The 22,934-nt window shown below is 47.9% G+C and overlaps 2 protein-coding genes across 3 annotated transcripts in view; one reads left to right on the plus strand and one right to left on the minus strand.

Annotated features, from left to right (window-relative positions):
- The window catches only part of kdm2aa (lysine (K)-specific demethylase 2Aa), a 29,480-nt gene extending 15,597 nt beyond the window's left edge, over positions 1 to 13,883 (plus strand). The window contains exons 20-26 of one of the 2 annotated variants that reach the window (XM_069676896.1): positions 714 to 1,316; positions 1,477 to 1,636; positions 1,817 to 2,044; positions 2,409 to 2,572; positions 10,075 to 10,221; positions 11,960 to 12,178; positions 13,326 to 13,883. In XM_069676896.1, the coding sequence (XP_069532997.1) occupies positions 714 to 1,316; positions 1,477 to 1,636; positions 1,817 to 2,044; positions 2,409 to 2,572; positions 10,075 to 10,221; positions 11,960 to 12,178; positions 13,326 to 13,507 (1,703 nt within the window). In that variant the 3' untranslated portion in view covers positions 13,508 to 13,883. Of the gene's footprint in view, positions 1 to 713; positions 1,317 to 1,476; positions 1,637 to 1,816; positions 2,045 to 2,408; positions 2,573 to 7,230; positions 8,570 to 10,074; positions 10,222 to 11,959; positions 12,179 to 13,325 lie in introns of those variants that run through there. The other variant, XM_069676895.1, reaches the window with a different exon arrangement.
- Positions 13,884 to 15,661: 1,778 nt separating this feature from the next.
- Positions 15,662 to 22,691, minus strand: spcs3 (signal peptidase complex subunit 3). The gene is made up of 5 exons (XM_069676903.1): positions 22,471 to 22,691; positions 20,804 to 20,879; positions 20,325 to 20,399; positions 19,134 to 19,249; positions 15,662 to 15,959 (listed from the first exon to the last, which is right to left on the minus strand). Exons 1-5 carry the CDS (start codon positions 22,611 to 22,613, stop codon positions 15,827 to 15,829), a joined length of 543 nt encoding a protein of 180 aa, XP_069533004.1. The 5' UTR covers positions 22,614 to 22,691; the 3' UTR covers positions 15,662 to 15,826.
- Positions 22,692 to 22,934: the final 243 nt, after the last annotated feature.

The following is a 22,934-nucleotide window of genomic DNA, read 5'->3' on the forward strand; positions in this document are numbered from 1 at the left end:
GCCATGACAGTTCTCTGTTCCTGCTGTCAGCCATGACGGTTCTCTGTTCCTGCTGTCAGCCATGACGGTTCTCTGTTCCTGCTGTCATGGCTTCCTTGTCTTCCCGCTGTGGGCCGTGACGGTTCTTCTCTTCCCACTGTTCTTTTCTTCCCGCTGCGGGCTGTTGCGGTTCTTCCCTTCCCGCTGCTGGCCGTGACGGTTCTTCTCTTCCCACTGTTCTTTTCTTCCCGCTGCGGGCTGTTGCGGTTCTTCCCTTCCTGCTGCGGACCGTGACATTTCTTCTCTTCCCGCTGCTGGCCGTGACGGTTCTTCTCTTCCCGCTGCGGGCTGTTGCGGTTCTTCCCTTCCCGCTGCGGACCGTGACGGTTCTTCTCTTCCCGCTGCGGACCGTGACGGTTCTTCTCTTTCTGCTGCGGACCATGATGGTTCACCCTTCCTGCTGCGGGTGGTATCGGTTCTTCCCTTCCTGCTGCGGACCGTGACGATTCTTCTCTTCATGTTCTTCTCTTGCTGCTGCGGGATGTGATGGTTCACCCTTCCTGCTGCGGGTGGTATCGGTTCTTCTCTTCCCACTGCAGGCCGTGACGGTTCTTCCCTTCCCGCTGCAGGCCGTGACGGCAGCCCTGTCGGCTGTTACTTATACTAATAACAGTTACATTTACATTACAGTTACATTTCTTTCTGATCTCTTCTTTCTACGTTTGTCATTTCAGCCTCTCAGAGGAGGAAGATGGTGCTCCACACTCGAGGGGGGGTCCACTCTGCAAGGAGGGGCTTCAGTGCTAACAGGAGGGGCCTGCTTAGAGGAGGCTCCGCCCACAGAGGGAGCAGAGGCGGAGTCGTGCCTCCTGGTTCCTCGTCTGTCCTTAAACTTAAGCGAGGGATGGGTGTGAGGGAAGCGGGGCGCAGGGGAAGAGGGGTGAGGCTGCGGGGGGGCTCGAGGATGCAGCGAAGAGGAGACGAGTCAGAGGAGTCGGACGATGAAGACGATGATGATGAAGAGGAGGATGAGGAGGAGGAAGAGGAGGACAGTGAAGACGGAGGCAAAGAGCGTGGCCATCGTCAACGACGGAGGAGGCGCAGAACTGATGATGATGATGATGAGGAGGAGGAGGACAGTGAGGGGCAGGACTTCGACCCTGAGGAGGAGGAGATGGACACGCTGGAGGATGAAGAGGAGGAGGAGGAGGAAGGGCGCTGGGATTCAGACCCAGAACCTCCGGTCCTCCTGGTGTCCGACCTGAGCGACGACCTGATGAGTGGCTCCTACCTGACCGTGACTCTGCAGCGCCCCCACAAGGCCCGGAGGCACAGTGGTGAGTGACCTATACAAACCATGAGTGTATATACCATGTATACACACAAGTATATACATGTATATTCTCATGTGTATGCATGTATATAACACGTTTGTGCTGTAGATTTAAATTAAGCTCAGTGTAACCAAAGAGTAAAGAACATGCCGTCTGTTTTCAGGCTCCATCGTTCCAAAGCTGGAGGCAGCTGTGGGTCAGAGGTCATCAGGGGGCACTGCAGGTCAGCAGGCCTTCATCCAGAGGAAAACTCTGACCAAACCACCCCGACCAAAGAGCTCAGACTGCCAAGCTGAGAGCGCTGCCCCACGAGGACCCGGCAGGTACTGCAGATTTATACTTCTAATTACTACTGAATAACACATGGTCAGAGTGATGGTGCATTCAGGTGGACAGAAGACTGGTGGTGCGTTCTGTCAGCGCTGCTCGTCTGTGTTCAGCACTGCCCGTCTGTGTTGATATGTGACATCATTAAACACCCTGTCATGTCTGTGATGTCATAGGCCTCGTCTGCGTGGTAACCATGGTGACAGAATTGGGTCATCCTCAGAGGAAGAGGAGGCTCCTCCCACCTCTTCCCTCTCTCCCCCCTCCCTGCTGTCTCTGCCCTCCTTCAAGGACGTAGGAAACGAGGGGGGAGGAGACAAGGAGGTGTGGGTGTCTGTGTTCAGGTTCCTGGACCGAGCCGAGCTGCTCACCTGCATGACCGTCTGCAAGGCCTGGTACAAGTGGTACGTCTGCACACACACGCACGCACGCACGCACGCACGCACGCACGCACACACACACACACACACACACACACACACACACTCAATCTGTGCACATAGACACATGTTAAAGTTGCTGCAGTGAGACGTCACTGCAAAGGATCAAACCGGAAGTAATGAGCTGTATTCTGTTTCACCCTCATCAATACTTTAAACCTTTGAACTATTCTGATCAATAACTGAAGTTTTAGAAAATCTAGTTTGCCTCAGAAGAACACAAGACTTTCAAAATAAAAGACAAATGTCCCAAACTTCTTTAATAAATGTAGCTAGCTTTCCCTCTCCCTGTCTTTGTCTCTCTCTCCACCTGTCTCTCTCTCTAAAGGAGCTGTGACAAGCGTCTGTGGTCTCATGTGGACGTGAGTCGTTGCTGTCCTCTCTCTAATCAGTCTCTGGCAGGGATCATCAAACGTCAGCCGTCCTCACTGGACCTGTCGTGGACCCCACTGGCCAAGAGACAGCTCACCTGTCTGCTCACCAGGCTGCCAGGTACACACACACACACACACACACGAACTATGTGGTGTAGTGGTGGAAAGCCATAAACATTGGTATAAAGAAACTAATACATTGACTTCAGTGCTGAGGTCATACTGTAGGAGCGGTGTGATTATGACCTCATGTATGTGGCATGTACTGATCTGTATTTTTACTCCACTGAACACAAAGAAGAATACAAGGTAGTTAAAATCAGCTCCTGCATACGTTGTGCTACAAAAACCGTTCAACTATCAAACTGTTCAGCTTCTTCAGCACATGCATGCTTCCACTTTTCACATTTCTATTTATACTATTCAAAATATTCAGCTTTTTGTACTTCCACAACTTCACTTCAACTCCTTCAACTTTGAAATGCTACTGCTTCAGCATACTTTCACTCACAGACTTCATTTTTGCTTTGAAATGTTTAGCCTTTTTCAGATTTTAACATTAGTGTGTATTGCGCGGAATGTTCGGAGCTAGAGTGGAGACTTGAAAAAGAGAGTGGGAGGGATCTTTAAAACATTTTAAACTTCCAAACAAATTGCTCCTCAGCCCACAATGTTCACTCCACACAATTTTACCCCTGGAATGTTAGAAATTTCTCCTCTACCGCTGATAAAATTTTGAAGCCAAACTGATAAACAGTTTTGGAACAATGAGCCTCAAAGCAACAGGAGCGCTGAAAAACTCCATCTACTGTAATGTGAAATTTGACTTCAACTTCCTTGTGCGAACCACTTTGTTGCACTTTTGTATTTCGCTGTGGGATCCACATTTCCAGCATCACAGACACAAAAAACACATCTACACGTTCAGCAGACTCTCTACATGCTCACACTATCATCTTCTTTACTGATACTCGTTACTTTTGCCCCTTAGAATAAGCACTGTTTAGAGGCAAGTTTTCTGCACAAGTTAAATCTACTGTCTAAGCTGTTAAATGAGATGAGCTAATCAGTGCAGTCAACAGTCTCTCTCTCTCTCTCTCTCTCTCTCTCTCTCTCTCTCTCTCTCTCTCTCTCTCTCTCTCTCTCTCTCTCTCTTTCTTTCTTTTCACCTCTCTTACATTTTTCGAGGAAGTTCTTGCAGTTAACATTTCTATCTATCAGTCTCTTTCTCTCTCTCTTTTCTACTGTCTTCCATGTATTTCTATTTTAACATTTTTCACTGTAGGATAGCTTCACCACCTTCAGCTTCCTCTTCCCCGCCTTCAACTTCCTCTTCCTCACCTTCACCTTCAGCTTCCTCTCCTTCACCTTCAGCTTCCTCTCCCCCACCTTCAGCTTCCTCTCCTTCACCTTCAGCTTCCTCTTCCCCACCTTCAGCTTCCTCTCCTTCACCTTCAGCTTCAGCTTCCTCTTCTTCACCTTCAGCTTCCTCTTCCCCACCTTCAGCTTCCTCTTCCTCACCTTCAGCTTCCTCTCCTTCACCTTCAGCTTCCTCTCCCCCACCTTCAGCTTCCTCTCCTTCACCTTCAGCTTCAGCTTCCTCTTCCCCACCTTCAACTTCCTCTCCCCCACCTTCAGCATCTTCTTCTTCACCTTCAGCTTCCTCTTCCCCACCTTCAGCTTCCTCTTCTTCACTTTCAGCTTCCTCACCTTCAGCTTCCTCTTCCCCACCTTCAGCTTCTTCACCTTCAGCTTCCTCTTCCTCTTCCCCACCTTCAGCTTCTTCACCTTCAGCTTCCTCTTCCCCACCTTCAGCTTCCTCTTCTTCACTTTCAGCTTCCTCTTCCTCACCTTCAGCTTCCTCTTCCCCACCTTCAGCTTCCTCTTCCCCACCTTCAGCTTCCTCTTCCTCACCTTCAGCTTCCTCTTCCCCACCTTCAGCTTCCTCTTCCTCTTCCCCACTTTCAGCTTCTTCACCTTCAGCGTCTTCTTCCTCACCTTCAGCTTCCTCTTCTTCACCTTCAGCTTCCTCTTCCCCACCTTCAGCTTCCTCTTCCTCACCTTCAGCTTCCTCTTCCTCTTCCTCTTCCCCACCTTCAGCTTCCTCTTCCTCTTCCCCACTTTCAGCTTCTTTACCTTCAGCTTCATCTTCCTCACCTTCAGCTTCCTCTTCCCCACCTTCAGCTTCTTCTTTTTCAGCTCTCTCCTTCCTCTCTCATCCTACAGTCATTTACAAGTTCCTCAGCAGTTCTGCTAGTGACCATACTGTAGCTCAGCTGTTAGCGATAGCCTCTGCTGCCTTCTGCTAGGTGTCTCAGGTGTTTAGCTTCTCCTCTGCCTCCAGTAGTTTACGTTAATACTGTAGTTTAGATGCAGTGATGACGAGGCTAAGTGAATTGGAAAATGTGTCTCATCATGGAAACACAATAATTAGCTGCTGCAGCTAGCAAGTTCCCATTAGCCATTGCGGGCTGCTAATGTAGCATCAGTTGCCCGTCTGGCAGCCCCTGTAGAGCTGCAGCACAACACCGGGTTGCCAGGTGGCTGTGTGACTGTCCGAAGGACGCATTGCTAACAGCTGCTCTGTGAGTAACCTGCTACATTTCAGACGCACCGGTGCGAAAGTGTAAACTGATACTTTAAAGATTGTTGAAGAACTAGAGTCCTGGGCGAGCTAAATAACAGAGGTGTGAACATGCCGATGGTAGTCAGCGAGGGGCAATTAAAGGATTGTGAAACAATTATTCACGGACACACGGCAGCGACATGCAGAGTCGTTACAAAACAAACCTTCGTCAACAGCTTTAAGTATGTTTTGTAGTGATGGGAAGATGACATCATTTATTTTAGTCGCCAAATTACAAACCCCAATTCAAAAAAAGTTGGGACATTGTGTAAAATGCAAATAAAAACAGAATCCAGTGATTTGCAAAACCTATATTCAGTTGTATACAGCACAAAGACCAGATACTTAATGTTCAAACTGATAAACTTTATTGTTTATTCGGAAATATAAACCCATTCTGAGTTTGATGCCTGCAACACGCTCCAAAAAAGAAAGGAACAAATGAAAGTTGTGGAAAGCTCAAAAAACACCTGGAACATACCACAGGTAAGTAGGTTAATTGGTAACAGGTGATCGTACCATGTTGGGTATAAAAGTAGCACTCCTGAAAGGCTGTCGTTCACAATCAACGATGGCACAAGGTTATCCGCTCTGTGAAAGACTGCATGGGCAAATAGTCCAACAGTTTATGAAGGACGTTCCTCAACGTGCAAAGGAATTTAGAGATTTCACCGTCTACAGTCCATAAAATCATCAACAGGTTCAGAGAATCCAGAGAAATCTGAAAAACCAACACTGAATGCCCGTGACCTTCGATCCCTCAGGCGGCACTTATTAAAAACTTCTGTTCATTCGCTGCATTTTCTTCATTGATGGAAAAAAACTATAAATACTTCCATTTATGAAAGCATTCTTAGCATACAGCATTTTTTCACACCTGCTAAAACCTGCACAGTACTGAACATGAAGCAGAAATGGGACAAATTCCACTTTCAGTGTTTCAACAGTTAGTGTCTGCAGTCCCCAAACGCTTACAGAGAGTTGTTAGAAGAAAGGTGATGTAACACAAAGGTGAACATGCTCCTGGCACAACTCTTATTGTAACGTGTTGCAGGCATCAAATTCAGAATGTGTGTAAGTTCATCAGTTTGAACATTACATATCTTGTCTTTATGAGAAGGATTTGCAAATCACTGCATTCAGTTTTTATTCACATTTCACACAACGTCCCAACTTTGGAATTGATTTTTACTCGCATTGGCGAGTGTCGGGTGCTAATTTTGGACCCTGAGCACCCACCCGAGCGTCCATATGTTTGCTCTTACCATTTCGTGGACAGGAAGCCAACAGATCAACACCCTTACCCCGGGAAATGGCTCGGCTACGATGCTCCGTCAAAGATGTCACGTGGGGTGATGAAGAGGCCGTCCGATTCTGGTAAGCTAGCTAGCTATAGGTTAATTGCTTGTTAGCTAATGCTAGAGAAAGGTCCCTGTTACTATGTTTCTGTAGCCCCTGCAAACTAAATACAAGGCATTCTGCATAATTGCCACCATGTAGATTTGATAATGACGTAGTCGGATGGGACAGTATATTATGAGCTCCACATGTACAGTCATTATTCCTGTGCTGTTGTTGCAGGTGTTAAAAGACTAGCTACGTTGGTCACTCAGATATGGATATTGATCTCCGTATTGACACCGTGGTGACGACTGTGTGTATTGTGTTTTTGTTTTTCATGAATCTCTCCCTCGCACATTGTTGAGCATAGTTATGATACTTTGGCGCCCCCTGTGGACAAAGCCGTACCTCTGAACTCTTTGCTGATTTTGTCCTGTACATGCTGAAGTAGTGGTTTTTAACAAACAATCTCATCCTGCTTTCTTCAACTGTCACATGTATCACTCACTTTAACTTCTGCCCTGTAAAATGTAAACAAAGGCAGCGTGCAGGTAATCTCTTGGTCTGACACCTGCCCCCCCGCCAGCTGTTTCGGGCATTAAAAATAACTATATAGAAATAATCAGTCTTGTTGCTGATGGTCTGGTTTGCTTTAGGAGGTCGTACAGAGTAGTCAGAATTAATTTCAGTCTGATTCCTAACCAGTGAAAAACTCGTCACAGCAGCTTTAACTTGTGGAACCACTTGGTGAAGTTTTAACTGTGAAAGTATTTGTTTCTGTTTTCTTCATGTGTTTCATGTTTCCACAGATCCATCGATGGGCGGCAGCAACACACGGGGGAGTTATGATGAAGCCCACATCGACCTGCCTACGCACTGTGATGCAGAAACACAATGGGTATATCCATCTGTCTTTGACCACGGCTACGCATCCCAAACACCACTCCAGCTGAGAACCCCCATATGTGATGTGGGAACACAATGCAGTGAGCCGACTGCGCTGTACTTAACTCTGTTGTGGAACCACCGCCTGTGCCAGCTTTACACAGGGTTGTCATTGGATGCATTCCAATTCTTGGCTGAGGACCTCACCACAGCGTACAACAACAGCTTCCAACTACACCCTTGGGATCAGCTCCTGATGACCCTGATGAAGCTGCGTCTCAACCTACTGCAGGGGGACCTTGCTGAAAGGTTTGGCATCTCTCGGTCCATCGTCAGCCAGGTGATTTCCTGCTGGCTCGACCTCATGGAGGAGAAAATGAGCTGTTGCATACCATGGCTTTCCAGGGAGACAATCCAGGCAACAATGCCTCAGTGTTTTAGGGAACATTACCCAAACACAACCTGTGTGCTTGACTGTTCAGAGACGCCCCTTCAGAAGCCACGTAACCTTGACTGGAGAGGCGAGTCCAACAGCCATTACTACGGACAGAACGCCATCAAATACCTCATCTCAACTGCCCCGTGTGGACTGATCATGTACATCTCGCCAGCGTATGGAGGAATGTGTAGTGATGAATTCATAACTGCAACTTCAGGGTTCCTGGAATATCTCCATCCAGGTGATGAAGTCATGGCTGACAGAGGCTTCACCATCAAAGATCTCCTTTATGAAAGGGAGGTGAAACTCGTCAGTCCAGCATTCACCAAGAGAGGCGAGCAACTGTCCGAGGAGGATACCACCAACACGGGGAGCATCGCCAACGTACAGGTCCACAGGGAGCGGGTCATACGCCGACTGAAGAACTTCAGAATCCTCTCTCAAGCGGTTCCAACAAACCTCGCCCCTAAAATGAACAACATTCTGAGAATTTGTGCGGCCCTGTGTAACCTCGGTGACGATGTGATCTCTGATGTAGATGAGTAAGATGTTTGTGTTCCACTTAATTTGTGTTTTTGCTTTGAATAAATAAATAATTATTTTTACAATACAACGTGAGCAGGTGTTACCTGTTTGCAAACTCATTGTAACAAAGTGAGTTCTGTAAAACAAACCTTGTGGCTGAGAGTAATAAACTTCTGTCATTTGAAGGAAGAAGTTTCCACTCTTGGTTTGTTATAAGTTATGTGTTCATGGACATCTGCATGCACTCTGACAAACAAACATTTACAACACATCACATTTTACTCCTGCTCCCTCTAACTCCACCCAGATGATGATCTGTCCTACCCTAAGCCCTGCTTATTCCTGCCTTAGACACCTGCAGGTGTCAGCAGGACATCAGCGGCTTGGTGCTGAGAAGAGCTGATGTCAGCCAGCCACTTCAACGTTCCTCTGGGTCCCTGCAGAACCACTGCTCCTCAGTACAGGCCCAGCCAGTGAGCCCACTGACTTGAATGTCTTGCCGACGTTGTTCCACAGATCGCTCAGCTCCTTGAGTTTGTCACTGAGCAGTTTGAACTCCTCCGTGTTTGTGAAATTGTTTGGTCGCCCATGTTTCCGTTTCCTCGTCGCTCCCCACGTCTGTCCTCTCCTCATCTTGCTGCCTGGCTGCGTGTGTGTCTCTGCAAGTGTCAACATTCGTTAACTACCCACAATGCACTGTGTTTGGTCTGCCTGTATTAGGTCCTACTTTAAGTCTGATTACGTTCTCACCACAATCGAACCGGACCGTGGTTTGAATCCTGTGTTTTCTGGCGGACCATGGTCCGGTTGTTTGAGGGCGTGTTCTCACCTGACCAAACGAACTGGACCAAATTCGTCAGGTGTGAAATGTTTGTTTACCTATCATACCTGGCCGTTTGCACATGCTTACCTGGACACCATTTACTTACCTCGCTCCACTGTACCAATACTGAGCCAGGGGTTGGCCATCGGTTCAGCTGCTGTCTGTCACAAACACATTTAAAGGGATAGTTGGGGTTGTATGAGATACTTCTCATGTGCTGTGTGAAGCACACTGACTATTGATAACGGTCTACAGGTGTTGTTCTCTTGCGTATGACAGCAGCTCGTGTGTGCGCATGAGGACGGAGAGAATCTGCCGCTCGGCTTCTTGATGATAAAAAGTCTAAATGTATTCCTGCATGTGCAGACGCTCCTGCAGTCGTGCTTTTCATGAAAGGCCCACAGATTTCTAACAACACGATACATAAACACAAACTGTAAATGATGATGTGAGACCTTCCATCATACGGAGACTGTGACTGCAACACCTTCCCAAACTGCCGATGCACCAACATGCAGTCGTCCCCTCCGCTCCGTGACCTTCGCCCTCGCTGAGTGGCTGATCTTAGATCTGCTGCTGTCGTCGTTCGGCTAACAGACAAACCAGAAGGTGACGGGACCTTTTAGCTGAAGTCGGATGACAAAATGCGGATGCGTCAAAGTGCTAAAAGTGGGCGGGGCCAAATAAAATGATTACTGACTGTATGTTATTGACCATGAATCCTATTAGCATAGCGTTAGCTTTCATGCTAAGAGCTTAGCCAGGTGAGCTAAAGTGTTCCATGAGCTGAGCAAATCTTAGACATGACTTGGTACCAGGAGATCTGTTAGCCTTACTGCGGTAGTGAACAATATTTCCATGGCAACAGAACATTATGGGATGTTTGATGAATGTGAAAACATCAGCTCATTGTGTGATAATCCACACCTGTTCAGGCAGTACCTGTCTCACCCCCCCCCCCCCCCCCGTGTGTGTCTACAGGTCTGAGGGAGCTGAGGGTCACCGGCCTGTCCTGGTCCTGTCTGTCTGCTCTGGTGTCTCCCTCTCTGCCCTGTCTCAGGCTGCTCGACCTGCGCTGGTGTGACGGAGTCAGAGACGCTCAGATCAAAGAGATCATCAGCCCGCCGGGTCAGAACCACAGACACACACACACAGACACACACAGACACAGAGACAGACACACACACACACACACAGACACACACAGACACACACACAGACACACACACACAGACACACACAGACACACACAGAGACACACAGACACACACAGACACACACACACAGACACACACAGAGACACACAGACACACACAGACACACACACACAGACACACACAGACACACACACACACAGACACAGACACAGAGACACACACAGACACAGAGACACACACACAGACACAGACACACACACAGACACACACAGACACACACACAGACACACACAGACACACACAGACACACACACACAGACACACACACACACAGACACAGACACAGAGACACACACAGACACAGAGACACACACACAGACACACACAGACACACACAGACACACACACAGACACACACAGACACACACAGACACACACACAGACACACACAGACACACACACACAGACACACACACACACACACAGACACACACACAGACACACACACACACAGAGACACACACACACACACAGACACACACACACACAGACACACACACACACAGAGACACACACAGACACACACACACACAGAGACACACACACAGACACACACACACAGACAGACACACACACACACAGACACACACACACAGACAGACACACACACACACAGACACACACACAGACACACACACACACAGACACAGAGACACACACAGACACACACACAGACACACACACAGACACACACACACAGACACACACACACAGACACACACACACACACACACACACAGACACACACACAGACACACACACACACACACACACACACACACACAGACAGACACACACACACACACACACCCACACACACACACACACACACACACACACACACACAGACACACAGACACACAGACACACACACACACACACACACACACACACACACACACACACACACACACAGACACACAGACACACAGACACACAGACACACACACACACACACACACACACACAGAGAGACACACACACACACACACACACAGACACACACACACACACACAGACACACACAGACACACACACACACACACACACACACACAGACACACACACACACAGACACACACACACACACACACACACACACAGACACAGAGACACACACACACACACACACACAGACACAGAGACACACACACACACAGAGACACACACACAGACACACACAGACACACACAGAGACACACACACACACAGACACACAGACACACACACACACACACACACACACACAGAGAGACACACACACACACACACACACAGACACACACACACACACACACACACACACAGACACAGAGACACACACACACACAGACACACACACACACACACACACACAGACACGCACACACAGACACACACACAGACACAGAGACACACACACACAGACACGCACACACACACACTCTCTCTCTCTCTGCCACGCTGCTTCATAATCTATGATACGTTCTGATACTCACTGAAGCCTTGACTCTCCATGTTTGCCCCCCCCCCCCCCCCTTCTCCCCCCTCCCCCCGTGCCTCCGCCTCTCTTCCCCCTCTTTCCCCCCTTTCTGCTCGCCCTCTCCCTCTCTTCTCCCCCCTCCCCCTCCCCCTGTGCCTCCGCCTCTCTTCCCCCTCTCTCCCCCCAGGCTCGGAGTCGTCCCGCAGCAGGCTGAGGAACATGGTGACCCTGCGTCTGTCGGGGCTGGAGGTCAGCGAGTCGTCTCTGAGGCTGCTGCAGAGACACATGCCTCAGCTGCAGAGACTCGACCTGTCTCACTGCAAGGACGTGTGCGACTCGTCCATCGCCCTGCTGACGGCAGCCGGGACGCACACCAGACACAACCTGACCGAGCTGTCCCTGGCAGGTCAGTCACATGACTCATCACGTCCTCTGTCACCCACAAACAGAGGTGTCTTAAACCTGCATTCTCTCTAATGCCCAGCAGGGGGAGACTCCTTGTGATCCTATAGAAGTTTATGAGAACATGCTCCTCCTCCTCTCCTGATGTATTCCCTCAGTAAACATGTTCCTGATGAGTTTATGGTCTCAGTCTCTAGTTTCAAGTCTTCTTCAACACAGCATGATGTTCATTTAGTCACTGATGCTCCCATTGAGAGTCACACAGACCAGGAAGAGGGGAGGGGTTAGGGCGGGGCTACCTGTGACCAGGAGAGTACAACAATGTGTATCCACCCTCTCGTCCAAATATGGTCACTTCTGGCTCCCAAAAAGAAAACAAGATGGTGACGACGAATATGCCAAACTGGACACAAGTCAATGATGTCACTGAGGCCACGCCCACATGTTATATACAGTCTATATCATCCCCTCAGCTGATCATTGATTGGTTGAATCAGTCTTTACTTTGTTCTAACAGTCTGTTGCTATGATCTGTACACCTGTGATGTTGAGTCCATCCGGTCCTCACAGGCTGGTCACACTGACGCGTCTGCGGTTTGTCCTGTAACCTGTCCTCCAACATCCCATCACGTCATCCCACCACGTCATCACACCACGTCATCACACCACGTCATCACACCACGTCATCACACCACGTCATCACACCACGTCATCACACCACGTCATCACACCACGTCATCACACCACGTCATCACACCACGTCATCACACCACGTCATCACACGCGCGGACTGTTCATCCAGAGCTGATTGATGTTTGTTGCAAAGATCAAATAAAAACGATCAGCGTTACGCTCAGTGACGGTGTGTGCCACGACCCGTCTTCCTCCACCATCAGAGGCACCTGCTCATAGGTTAAAGCCCCCCCCACTGGCCTGGGGCGCACACATATTTGCAGACGATGTATGCGGCTCCTACACACGCTGTCACGTCTTGTTCAGAGATCCATTATGAGGAACAGGAGCGTCACTCTGTCACGTCTCTGTAGAACCGTCTGTTTAAAGACAGGAAGACAGGCTCACATCAAAACTTCACCTGTCTGTCTGCACCCTGCTGACTCCTGTCTTTCTCTCTCTGCCTGTCTCTCTCTCAGGTTGCAGTGAGCTGACAGACGCCTGTCTCTCCTACCTGAAGCGTCTGTCCTGTCTGTCTCTCTTGGATCTGCGTGGCTGCACGAGCGTCAGCAGACGAGCGTGTGACGCCTTCATCTCTGATCTGTCCCACGTCGCCCTCTACTGCATGATGGAGGAGAAGCTCATCCAGCGCATGGACTGACACACACACTCACACACTCACTCACACTCACACACACACACGATTATTCGTGTGTCAGAGACTTTAAACATGACTACACAACTCAGCTAATGGAGCTACGCTAACTACTACCTTCACTACGTTTGTGCTAAGTTAAGCTTCAAACAGGAAGTTGTCTAAACTGCTCCTTTAACAGGTTGTCATGGTGATTCTGTTTATATCTTCACTGTTTGTTCTGAGTGAAGCCGGTTTCATGTTCAGCATCATGTGTTCATTAAAACAGACCCTGAATCTGAAGAATCTGAGCTCTGCTATGTCTGAGTATAAATGTGGACACACACTGACAGTGTGTGTGTGTGTGTGTGTGTGTGCGCGTGTTCTTTGTTCTTGTACAGTTTTTTACCTTGTTGTGAAAATAAATCGTTAAAGTTGCTAAACGTTGTCTTCTTTCAGTGAATCACGTTGAACACGTGAAGTAAAACACACTGCAGTCCTTTTTAAAGTCACCAAACTGATCAGATCACATCTGTCATCAAACATGGATGCACTCTGTGGGCAGAAACGTCAGTTTAAATTGATTATATCTGAATTGTTTAACTTGAGTAGTTGAATTAAAAATCAGGGTTCAAACGCATCCTGGAAAACCTGGTAATTTAGAGACCAGGGCCCGTATTCATAAAGCTTCCTCGTACAAAGAGTTGCTCCTAGTGAAGAAATTCTGAGAACATTCTTAGAATCGTGACGTTTTCTAAGAATTTCCCTTAAAGTTAAGATTCTGGTAAAGATAAGAGTTATTCAGAAAGCATCTCAGCCCCTAAGAGAGCTGCTAAGGTGAGAAACTGTGAGGAGTAGTGAGGAGGACTTTTAGGAGGCTTAAGAGTTTCTTAAGCAGAGAAGAAAATGGCGGAAAGACGGAGAGAGAGGAGAAAGGTTCTCCAAACACTGAATAACAGTGAGCTAATGAAACAGCCTACAGAGTGGATCGTGCAGGGATCATGTTTGTGGTAGATCTCATGAGAGATGCGACGCAACAACGCCATATTGCCAGAAATGAAAGTGATCACATTTAAATATTTGGCAACTGGAAAAATGCAAAGTGCAGCAGTGATGACTTTGGTCTGTCGCAACCGTCAATCAGCAGAGTGATCACAATTACAGCTCTGTCTCACCCTGCAGGCTTAAGTCATGGGTGTAGCGGGCTTCCCCGGTGTTGTGAGTGTAATTGATGGGACGTACATCTGCGCCATCAGAAAATCAAGTAGTAGTACAACAAACACACAAATTGACAGTGTTGCTGAATGGCTAGGGTCAGCACATGCTTTTCAACAGCGCTCTTCAGGAAATGAGGCATTAACCTGCTGCGCACAGTGGATGAACAGAGAGGTGAAACAGCTGCTGAAGGATCGGGACTTTGCTTTCAGGTCTGGAAACATGGAACTATACAGCTCAGCCAGATCCAACCTGAAAAGGGGCATTAGGCGGGCGAAGGCAACCTATGCAAGGAAGATCGAAGGGCATCCGTGACTTGTCAACATAAACCCCCATTCCCCCACCACTAACATCAGCACAAACCTAGCGGAGGAGCTAAATCACTTCTTTGCTAGGTTTGAAGTAAGTGAGGAGGAGGATGCCCCTTTGCTGCTGCCACCCGCTGACAACCTGGCCCTCACTGTGAGCACAGAGGAGGTCAGGAGGGTGCTCCGGGGAGTGAACCCGTTGAAGGCTGCTGGTCCCGATGGTATCCAGGGGAGGGTACTGAGGGGCTGTGCAGACCAGCTGGCAGAGGTTTTTAACTACTATTTTTAACCTCTCACTGGCTGCCTGCACAGTCCCCAGCTGCCTAAAAAGCGCCACTATTGTGCCCATCCCCAAGAGAGCGCCGGTCAGCGGTCTGAACGATTACAGACCTGTGGCTCTCACTTCAACTGTAATGAAGTGCTTTGAAAGACTGGCGCTGAGGCACATAAAACCTTTACTGTTTACCAGCTCTGGGTGTGTTGAACTCACGTCGTAGGCCCCGAACACGTTTCATGTTCTCAAAGTGATGACTCGAGGATTAACACGAGTTACTGATCGTAAACAAGAGATGTTAACTATTCTTCACTTTGATCGTAACTCTGAAACAGGAAGTTCAACTGAGTCACAACAGATCACCTTTAAAAAACCTCACGGAGACACTGTTTCCACTTTTATTACAAAGATCCTGTTACAGGTAAGAAGGTAAGGGGTGTATGTGTGTGTGTGTGTGTGTGTGTGTGTGTGTGTGTGTGTGTGTGTGTGTGTGTGTGTGTGTGTGCGTGTGCGTGTGCGTGTGCGTGTATGTGTGTGTCTGTGTGCACATCAGTAGCTCCTGGTGCTCTCGTACGAGTCGGGGAAGGGGAGGCTGATGTGACCGCTGCCGGCCACCAGGGGCAGGATTCCTGCGTTTGGTACGACGTTCCATGACAGCGACAGAGTGATGTTCTTATTGGCCCTGCAGGAGAGACAGACATGACTGTTAGCCAATCACACTGAACGTACGTACTAACGTACTAACACGAGCTCTCTGAGCTTCTTCAGTGTAATAAATAAACTCTGTTCAGCTTCAGTCACAAATAGCCTCTCCCTCTGTGGGAAACATGATGGTTAGCTAGCTCATTAGCACAAACTGTTAAGCTTTGATGTCTTAGCATTTTCTAACCCCTCGCTCCTCTCTGGCTCCTCCCTCTTGCCCAAATATGGTGATAAAATGAGCACTTGTTTTCAGTTTCTCTCTTCAAACTGTCTCAGTTGTTTAATTGCTGCTTGTGAGTCTCCTGCTGTCCCGCTCTGTTCCCCAGGAGACCCCAGTCACCATAGCAACCATGTCCACACATGCACACAAGTGTGTGCATAAGTCAGTCAGTGGAAACTAGAAACCCTATCAATACATTGATTAGAATGCTATGGTTTACAGGACAGACGATATTAAAGCCAAATAAAAGAACATTAGAAGACAAACTGAGAACAGACTCGGTGAGCATCACTTCACTAATATGTGGTGGATGGTCAACTTCTTTCTTCATCCTGAAATCAGGCTGTTGTTGTAACCAGTGTCTTATATGTATCAGGGATGGGTATCAAGAACTGGTCTTTTTTTGGTACTGGTACGTGATTGGTCAGTTCCAAAAGTACCAATAAGCTCACGGACAACCGGTGCTCCGATCCATATTTAACGTTCACATTCTGTCTTATTTAATGTCGTTTTCATTCAGTCGTTTCATGCTAACGAAGCTGCTGGCGTCAGGCAGCGACACTGCAGTGTTGTGGTCTGCTGCTGCAGAAAGTCTCGTAGGTCTGTATGATGGACGGAGCAAAGTGTTCGAAAGTTTGGGCTGCCTTTACCAAATTGAACTCTGGTGCAACTTCGTGCAATTTATGTAAAAAGGTAGCTGCGTCTAAAGGGGGCAACTCCAGCAACCTCACAAAACAGATACGAGTTCAACGTTGGGCAAAATTACTGCTCGTACGTCCTCAGTGCAGCAGTGGCTCCGGTTGCAATTCTGCAGATGGGATTAGAGACCATCAATTGACCTTAGACCCGATTCCAACCAAGCTGCTTCAGGAAGTCTTTCCCTCAATTAGCACTTCTTTACTAGATATGATCAATATGTCTTTATCGACGGGCTATGTGCCCCAATCTTTTAAACTAGCTGTAATTAAGCCACTTCTTAAAAAGCCTACCCTAGATTCAGGCACCTTAGCTAACTATAGACCTATATCTAACCTTCCTTTTATCTCAAAGATCCTTGAGAAAGCAGTCGCTAATCAATTATGTGACTTTCTTCATAACAACAGTTTATTTGAGGACTTTCAGTCAGGATTTAGAGTCCACCATAGCACTGAGACAGCACTGAGAGTTTCAAATGATCTACTTCCTGCTTCAGACAGAGGACTTCTCTCTGTACTCGTCCTGTTAGATCTTAGTGCCGCTTTCGACACGATAGACCATCACATCCTGTTATGCTGCTGTAGGTTTAGACTGCCAGTAACTCCTACCGCCTGTAACTGTGACCGCCTGTAACTCTGACCGCCTGTAACTGTGACCGCCTGTAACTCCGACCGCCTGTAACTCTGAACGCCTGTAACTCTGAACGCCTGTAACTGTGACTGCCTGTAACTCTGACCGCCTGTAACTGTGACCGCCTGTAACTCCGACCGCCTGTAACTCCGACCGCCTGTAACTCTGAACGCCTGTAACTCTGAACGCCTGTAACTGTGACTGCCTGTAACTGTGACCGCCTATAACTGTGACCGCCTGTAACTGTGACCGCCTGTAACTCTGAATGCCTGTAACTCTGAACGCCTGTTACTGTGACTGCCTGTAACTGTGACTGCCTGTAACTGTGACCGCCTGTAACTGTGACCGTCTGTAACTCTGAACAGCTGTAACTGTGACCGCCTGTAACTCCTACCGCCTGTAACTGTGACCGCCTGTAACTCCTACCGCCTGTAACTCTGAACAGCTGTAACTGTGACCAGCTGTAACTCTGAACAGCTGTAACTGTGACCGTCTGTAACTCTGAACAGCTGTAACTGTGACCGTCTGTAACTCTGAACGCCTGTAACTGTGACCGCCTGTAACTGTGAACGCCTGTAACTGTGACCGCCTGTAACTCCTACCGCCTGTAACTCTGAACAGCTGTAACTGTGACCGCCTGTAACTCTGAACAGCTGTAACTGTGACCGCCTGTAACTCTGAACGCCTGTAACTGTGACTGCCTGTAACTGTGACCGACTGTAACTGTGAACGCCTGTAACTGTGACCGACTGTAACTGTGATCGCCTGTAACTGTGAACGCCTGTAACTGTGACCGCCTGTAACTCCTACCGCCTGTAACTCTGAACAGCTGTAACTGTGACCGCCTGTAACTGTGACCGCCTGTAACTGTGAACGCCTGTAACTGTGACCGACTGTAACTGTGACCGCCTGTAACTGTGAACGCCTGTAACTGTGACCGACTGTAACTGTGACCGCCTGTAACTCCTACCGCCTGTAACTCTGAACAGCTGTAACTGTGACCGCCTGTAACTGTGACCGCCTGTAACTGTGACCGACTGTAACTGTGACCGACTGTAACTGTGACCGCCTGTAACTGTGAACGCCTGTAACTGTGACCGCCTGTAACTCCTACCGCCTGTAACTCTGAACAGCTGTAACTGTGACCACCTGTAACTCTAAACGCCTGTAACTGTGACCACCTGAAACTGTGAACGCCTATAACTGTGAACGCCTATACCTCTGAACTTATATTTAGGTGCGGCTGTGGCTCAGTGGTAGATGGCTATCTTTCACTCAGAAGGTCGGAGGTTCGATCCCCAGCTCCTGAACCCAAAATTGCTCCCGTGATTGACAGTTGGGCACTTAACGTAGCAGCCTCTGCTATCAGTGAATGTGACATGTAGTGTGAAAGCAGCTTTGAGTGGTTGCAAAGATGAGAAAAGAGACATATCAGTACAGTTCATTAACATATTAACATATTATATTATATCAGTAAAGCATAAAAGACCCCTGTATATTAGAGGGACTGCTTTCACCCAAAAGGGGGCGGGGCCTGGATGAGTTGCTCTCATCTTTCAGCGTATGTGTGTGTGTGTGTGTGTGTGCGTGTGCGTGTGTGCACCTGACCTGAGTCCATTTCCATCGTCGAAGAAGAAATATTTGGACTTCATGTCTCTGAGGTTCAGTTTGGTGTTTTCACCTCGAAGGACGATTTTATCCCACAGAACCACCTGGTTCAGAGCCTGAGACAGACAGACACACACACACATATGGATGAACAGTGTCAGAGGTCTGTAGGTGAGAAAATGCGAAATCGTGTCACATGGTCTGTAAGAACACGTTTATCTTTTTACATAAACTCCTGTAAACGTGGTGTAACGGATCGCAATTGATCCATGATGCGTACGGATCAACCCCACGGTTCTGCACGCAGGTGATCCGTGAGCCAACGTTTAGCTTAACATCAGTGTTACATTTACTAAATCCCTGTGCAGAGTTACAGTGAAAAGAGACAACGTGATGTGTTTTACTCTGATGTACAGTTATTCGAGGTGTGGACGTTATGTAGTGTGATGCTGAAGCTGGCGATCGTGCATCAGCGCAGTGACAGAATGTGAAGTTTGGGAGGCTGAGCAGCTGCTGCAGCGCGAGCTTCACCGCGTCGCTTTGCAGAGCGCTGCAAGTATATGCAATGTATCCGACCACAGAGATCCGCTCTATGACTGTGAAACACATTTTCATATTTGTCTGGAGGTGTTTCACTGCACATCGGCTCCTTTACATCAAACAGCTTCATGTTTCTACTTTCTGCCCGTGTTGGCCTTTATTTTGAAAGCACCAGCTGTCTGATGCCTGTGATAACGATCGGTCGCAGGCTATGAATGTTAACTCAACAGTATTACACAAACTCTGTTGCATTGCGCAGTGCTGGGTCTAAAAGCTGAAGACATAATCCCAAAACAAAAGCTCACCGTTTGTTGTTTTGCTGTGACTCACACACCTGAGCTGCAGGTGAAGCCGTGAAGCAAAGACACACACAAGCCCCCTTAATGAACGTTGTGCACATACAGCATAATGTGTTCACTGCAGACAGACTGCTATGTGAAGAACTGGTTTTGTTTGTTCTACAAAGGTTATTATTTTTATACGCTCTTGATTTTATAAAAACACTCACATAATGAGTTCAACTCTACTCCAATTAACTAGTGACATGTCATATTAAAAGAAAATTGAGGATCCAATACATTGTATTGTATGGCCACTGATAACGCTATTTAATGTGTGTGTGTGTGTGTGTGTGTGTGTGTGTGTGCTCACGTTGCTCTTGGTGGCGTACTCAGCAGACAGGTATAGAAACAGTTGTTTGACGTTCCAGTCAAAGATGGGCTGCAGATGTGGAAACAGTTGAGGAGCGTTCACAGTGTGCGTCAGTGATCACTTGACACAGTGTACAGAGTATATACACAGTGTACACAGTACACACAGCGTGTACAGTATACCCTACATGTTCTGATGGACAGCTCTGCTAATAAAGAATTTTCTCTCTCCCTGGAAGCAGGACAAAGATCAAAGCTTTAAACATTGTCAGCGCACTTTTCAAATGTATTATTTAAAACCTTTCTGTTGCAAACAGCTGAAGTTTGTTTTCCTGCGGAAATTAACAATTAAAGCTTTAAGACTTCAGGACTCTGATGTGATGAGTGAAAGAAAGCGAAAGAACCACTGCCATGGTGAGGAGGACTCACACTGCCTGACTGGTACCTTCGCTGCACTTTAGCTTCAGAATTATAAAGGATATCAGCAGACAGGTCAAAGGTGATGAAGCCCAGGTCACTGCGCTCTCTGGGTCCTGTGAAGTCGTCCACATTCTTCCTGTAAGACACAGAGAGAGACATGAGGACACAGAGAGAGACATGAGGACACACAGAGAGACATGAGGACACACACAGAGACATGAGGACACACAGAGAGACATGAGGACACAGAGAGAGACATGAGGACACAGAGACATGAGGACACAGAGAGAGACATGAGGACACAGAGACATGAGGACAGAGAGACACGAGGACACACAGAGAGACATGAGGACACAGAGAGACATGAGGACACACACAGAGACATGAGGACACAGAGAGAGACATGAGGACACAGAGACATGAGGACACACACAGAGACATGAGGACACAGAGAGACATGAGGACACACACAGAGACATGAGGACAGAGAGACATGAGGACACACACAGAGACATGAGGACACAGAGAGACATGAGGACACAGAGAGAGACATGAGGACACACACAGAGACATGAGGACACAGAGACATGAGGACACACACAGAGACATGAGGACACAGAGAGACATGAGGACACACACAGAGACATGAGGACACACACAGAGACATGAGGACACAGAGAGAGACATGAGGACACAGAGACATAAGGACACACAGAGAGACATGAGGACACACACAGAGACATGAGGACACACACAGAGACATGAGGACACAGAGAGAGACATGAGGACACAGAGAGAGACATGAGGACACAGAGACATAAGGACACACAGAGAGACATGAGGACACAGAGAGAGACATGAGGACACAGAGACATGAGGACACAGAGAGAGACATGAGGACACAGAGACATGAGGACAGAGAGACACGAGGACACACAGAGAGACATGAGGACACAGAGAGACATGAGGACACACAGAGAGACATGAGGACACAGAGAGAGACATGAGGACACAGAGACATGAGGACACACACAGAGACATGAGGACACAGAGAGAGACATGAGGACACAGAGACATGAGGACACACACAGAGACATGAGGACACAGAGAGACATGAGGACACACACAGAGACATGAGGACAGAGAGACATGAGGACACACACAGAGACATGAGGACACAGAGAGACATGAGGACACAGAGAGAGACATGAGGACACAGAGAGAGACATGAGGACACACACAGAGACATGAGGACACAGAGACATGAGGACACACACAGAGACATGAGGACACAGAGAGAGACATGAGGACACACAGAGAGACATGAGGACACACAGAGAGACATGAGGACACAGAGAGAGACATGAGGACACACAGAGAGACATGAGGACACACAGAGAGACATGAGGACACAGAGACATGAGGACACATGAGACTGATGATTCTCCAGCAGCTCTTATCGGTCACATGATTTTCAGTGTGAGCTGAACACAATCCAAAAGCTTTTGGCTGCTAATGATGATATCACCAAAGGAACCATGTATATCAGAACACCTGAAGGCCCTGAAGGCTGAGCAGCACCCTTTTGTCCCAGCAGTCATTGAACTGATCATATTCCCTCTGCATTATAACGGTAATAAATACCTCACCGCTATAACTACACAAACACGGGTGTAACACAGGGAACCGATGCTAACAGCTGCTGGACAATGAATGATGAATCTTACAGCATGACTTTGGAGACGTGGATGTCCACCGGAACTCTTCTGTCTTTGAAGGCGGTGGTGATGAAGCAGCCGAACGTCAGAGCCGCCATGACACTGAGGGAGAAGGCGAACAGAGAGTTCGCTCTGGACAGAACCGTGTTCATCTTCACACCGCGCAGAGAGTAGATAAATACACAGCGGAGCGCGGCGGCTAATGCTAGCTAGCTACTGTACTGTGTACAAACAGGAAGAGTCAAAGTGGCTACAGATAAGACGTACTTCCTGTTTTTTATTTTCAAAATAAAAGCGCATATACTTTGGATGGTCGAAAGACATCGGAATGAAGTTGAAACTTTTGACTTGTTTGGACAGACTGCTCGGACAAATAGTCTGATCTGATAAATAATGATTAGACTATTTTGCAGCGGCTGTGATGCTGTTATTAAAGTATAAATAGATGTACTTCCGTTTTGTGTGTCGCGTGT

This window comes from Semicossyphus pulcher, unplaced genomic scaffold, assembly GCF_022749685.1.
Source record: "Semicossyphus pulcher isolate SPU_LCO1_2020_fin unplaced genomic scaffold, fSemPul1.0.p SCAF_27, whole genome shotgun sequence".
Lineage (NCBI taxonomy): Eukaryota > Metazoa > Chordata > Actinopteri > Labriformes > Labridae > Semicossyphus > Semicossyphus pulcher.

Coding starts and splice junctions, on each gene's coding strand:
- spcs3 (XM_069676903.1), bottom strand. CDS start 22,613: ATGAACACGGTTCTGTCCAGAGCGAACTCTCTGTTCGCCTTCTCCCTC. Junction 20,880..22,470: donor CACGTCTCCAAAGTCATGCT/GTAAGATTCATC, acceptor TGTGTCTTACAG/GAAGAATGTGGACGACTTCA. Junction 15,960..19,133: donor GACGATGGAAATGGACTCAG/GTCAGGTGCACA, acceptor TCTCTCCTGCAG/GGCCAATAAGAACATCACTC.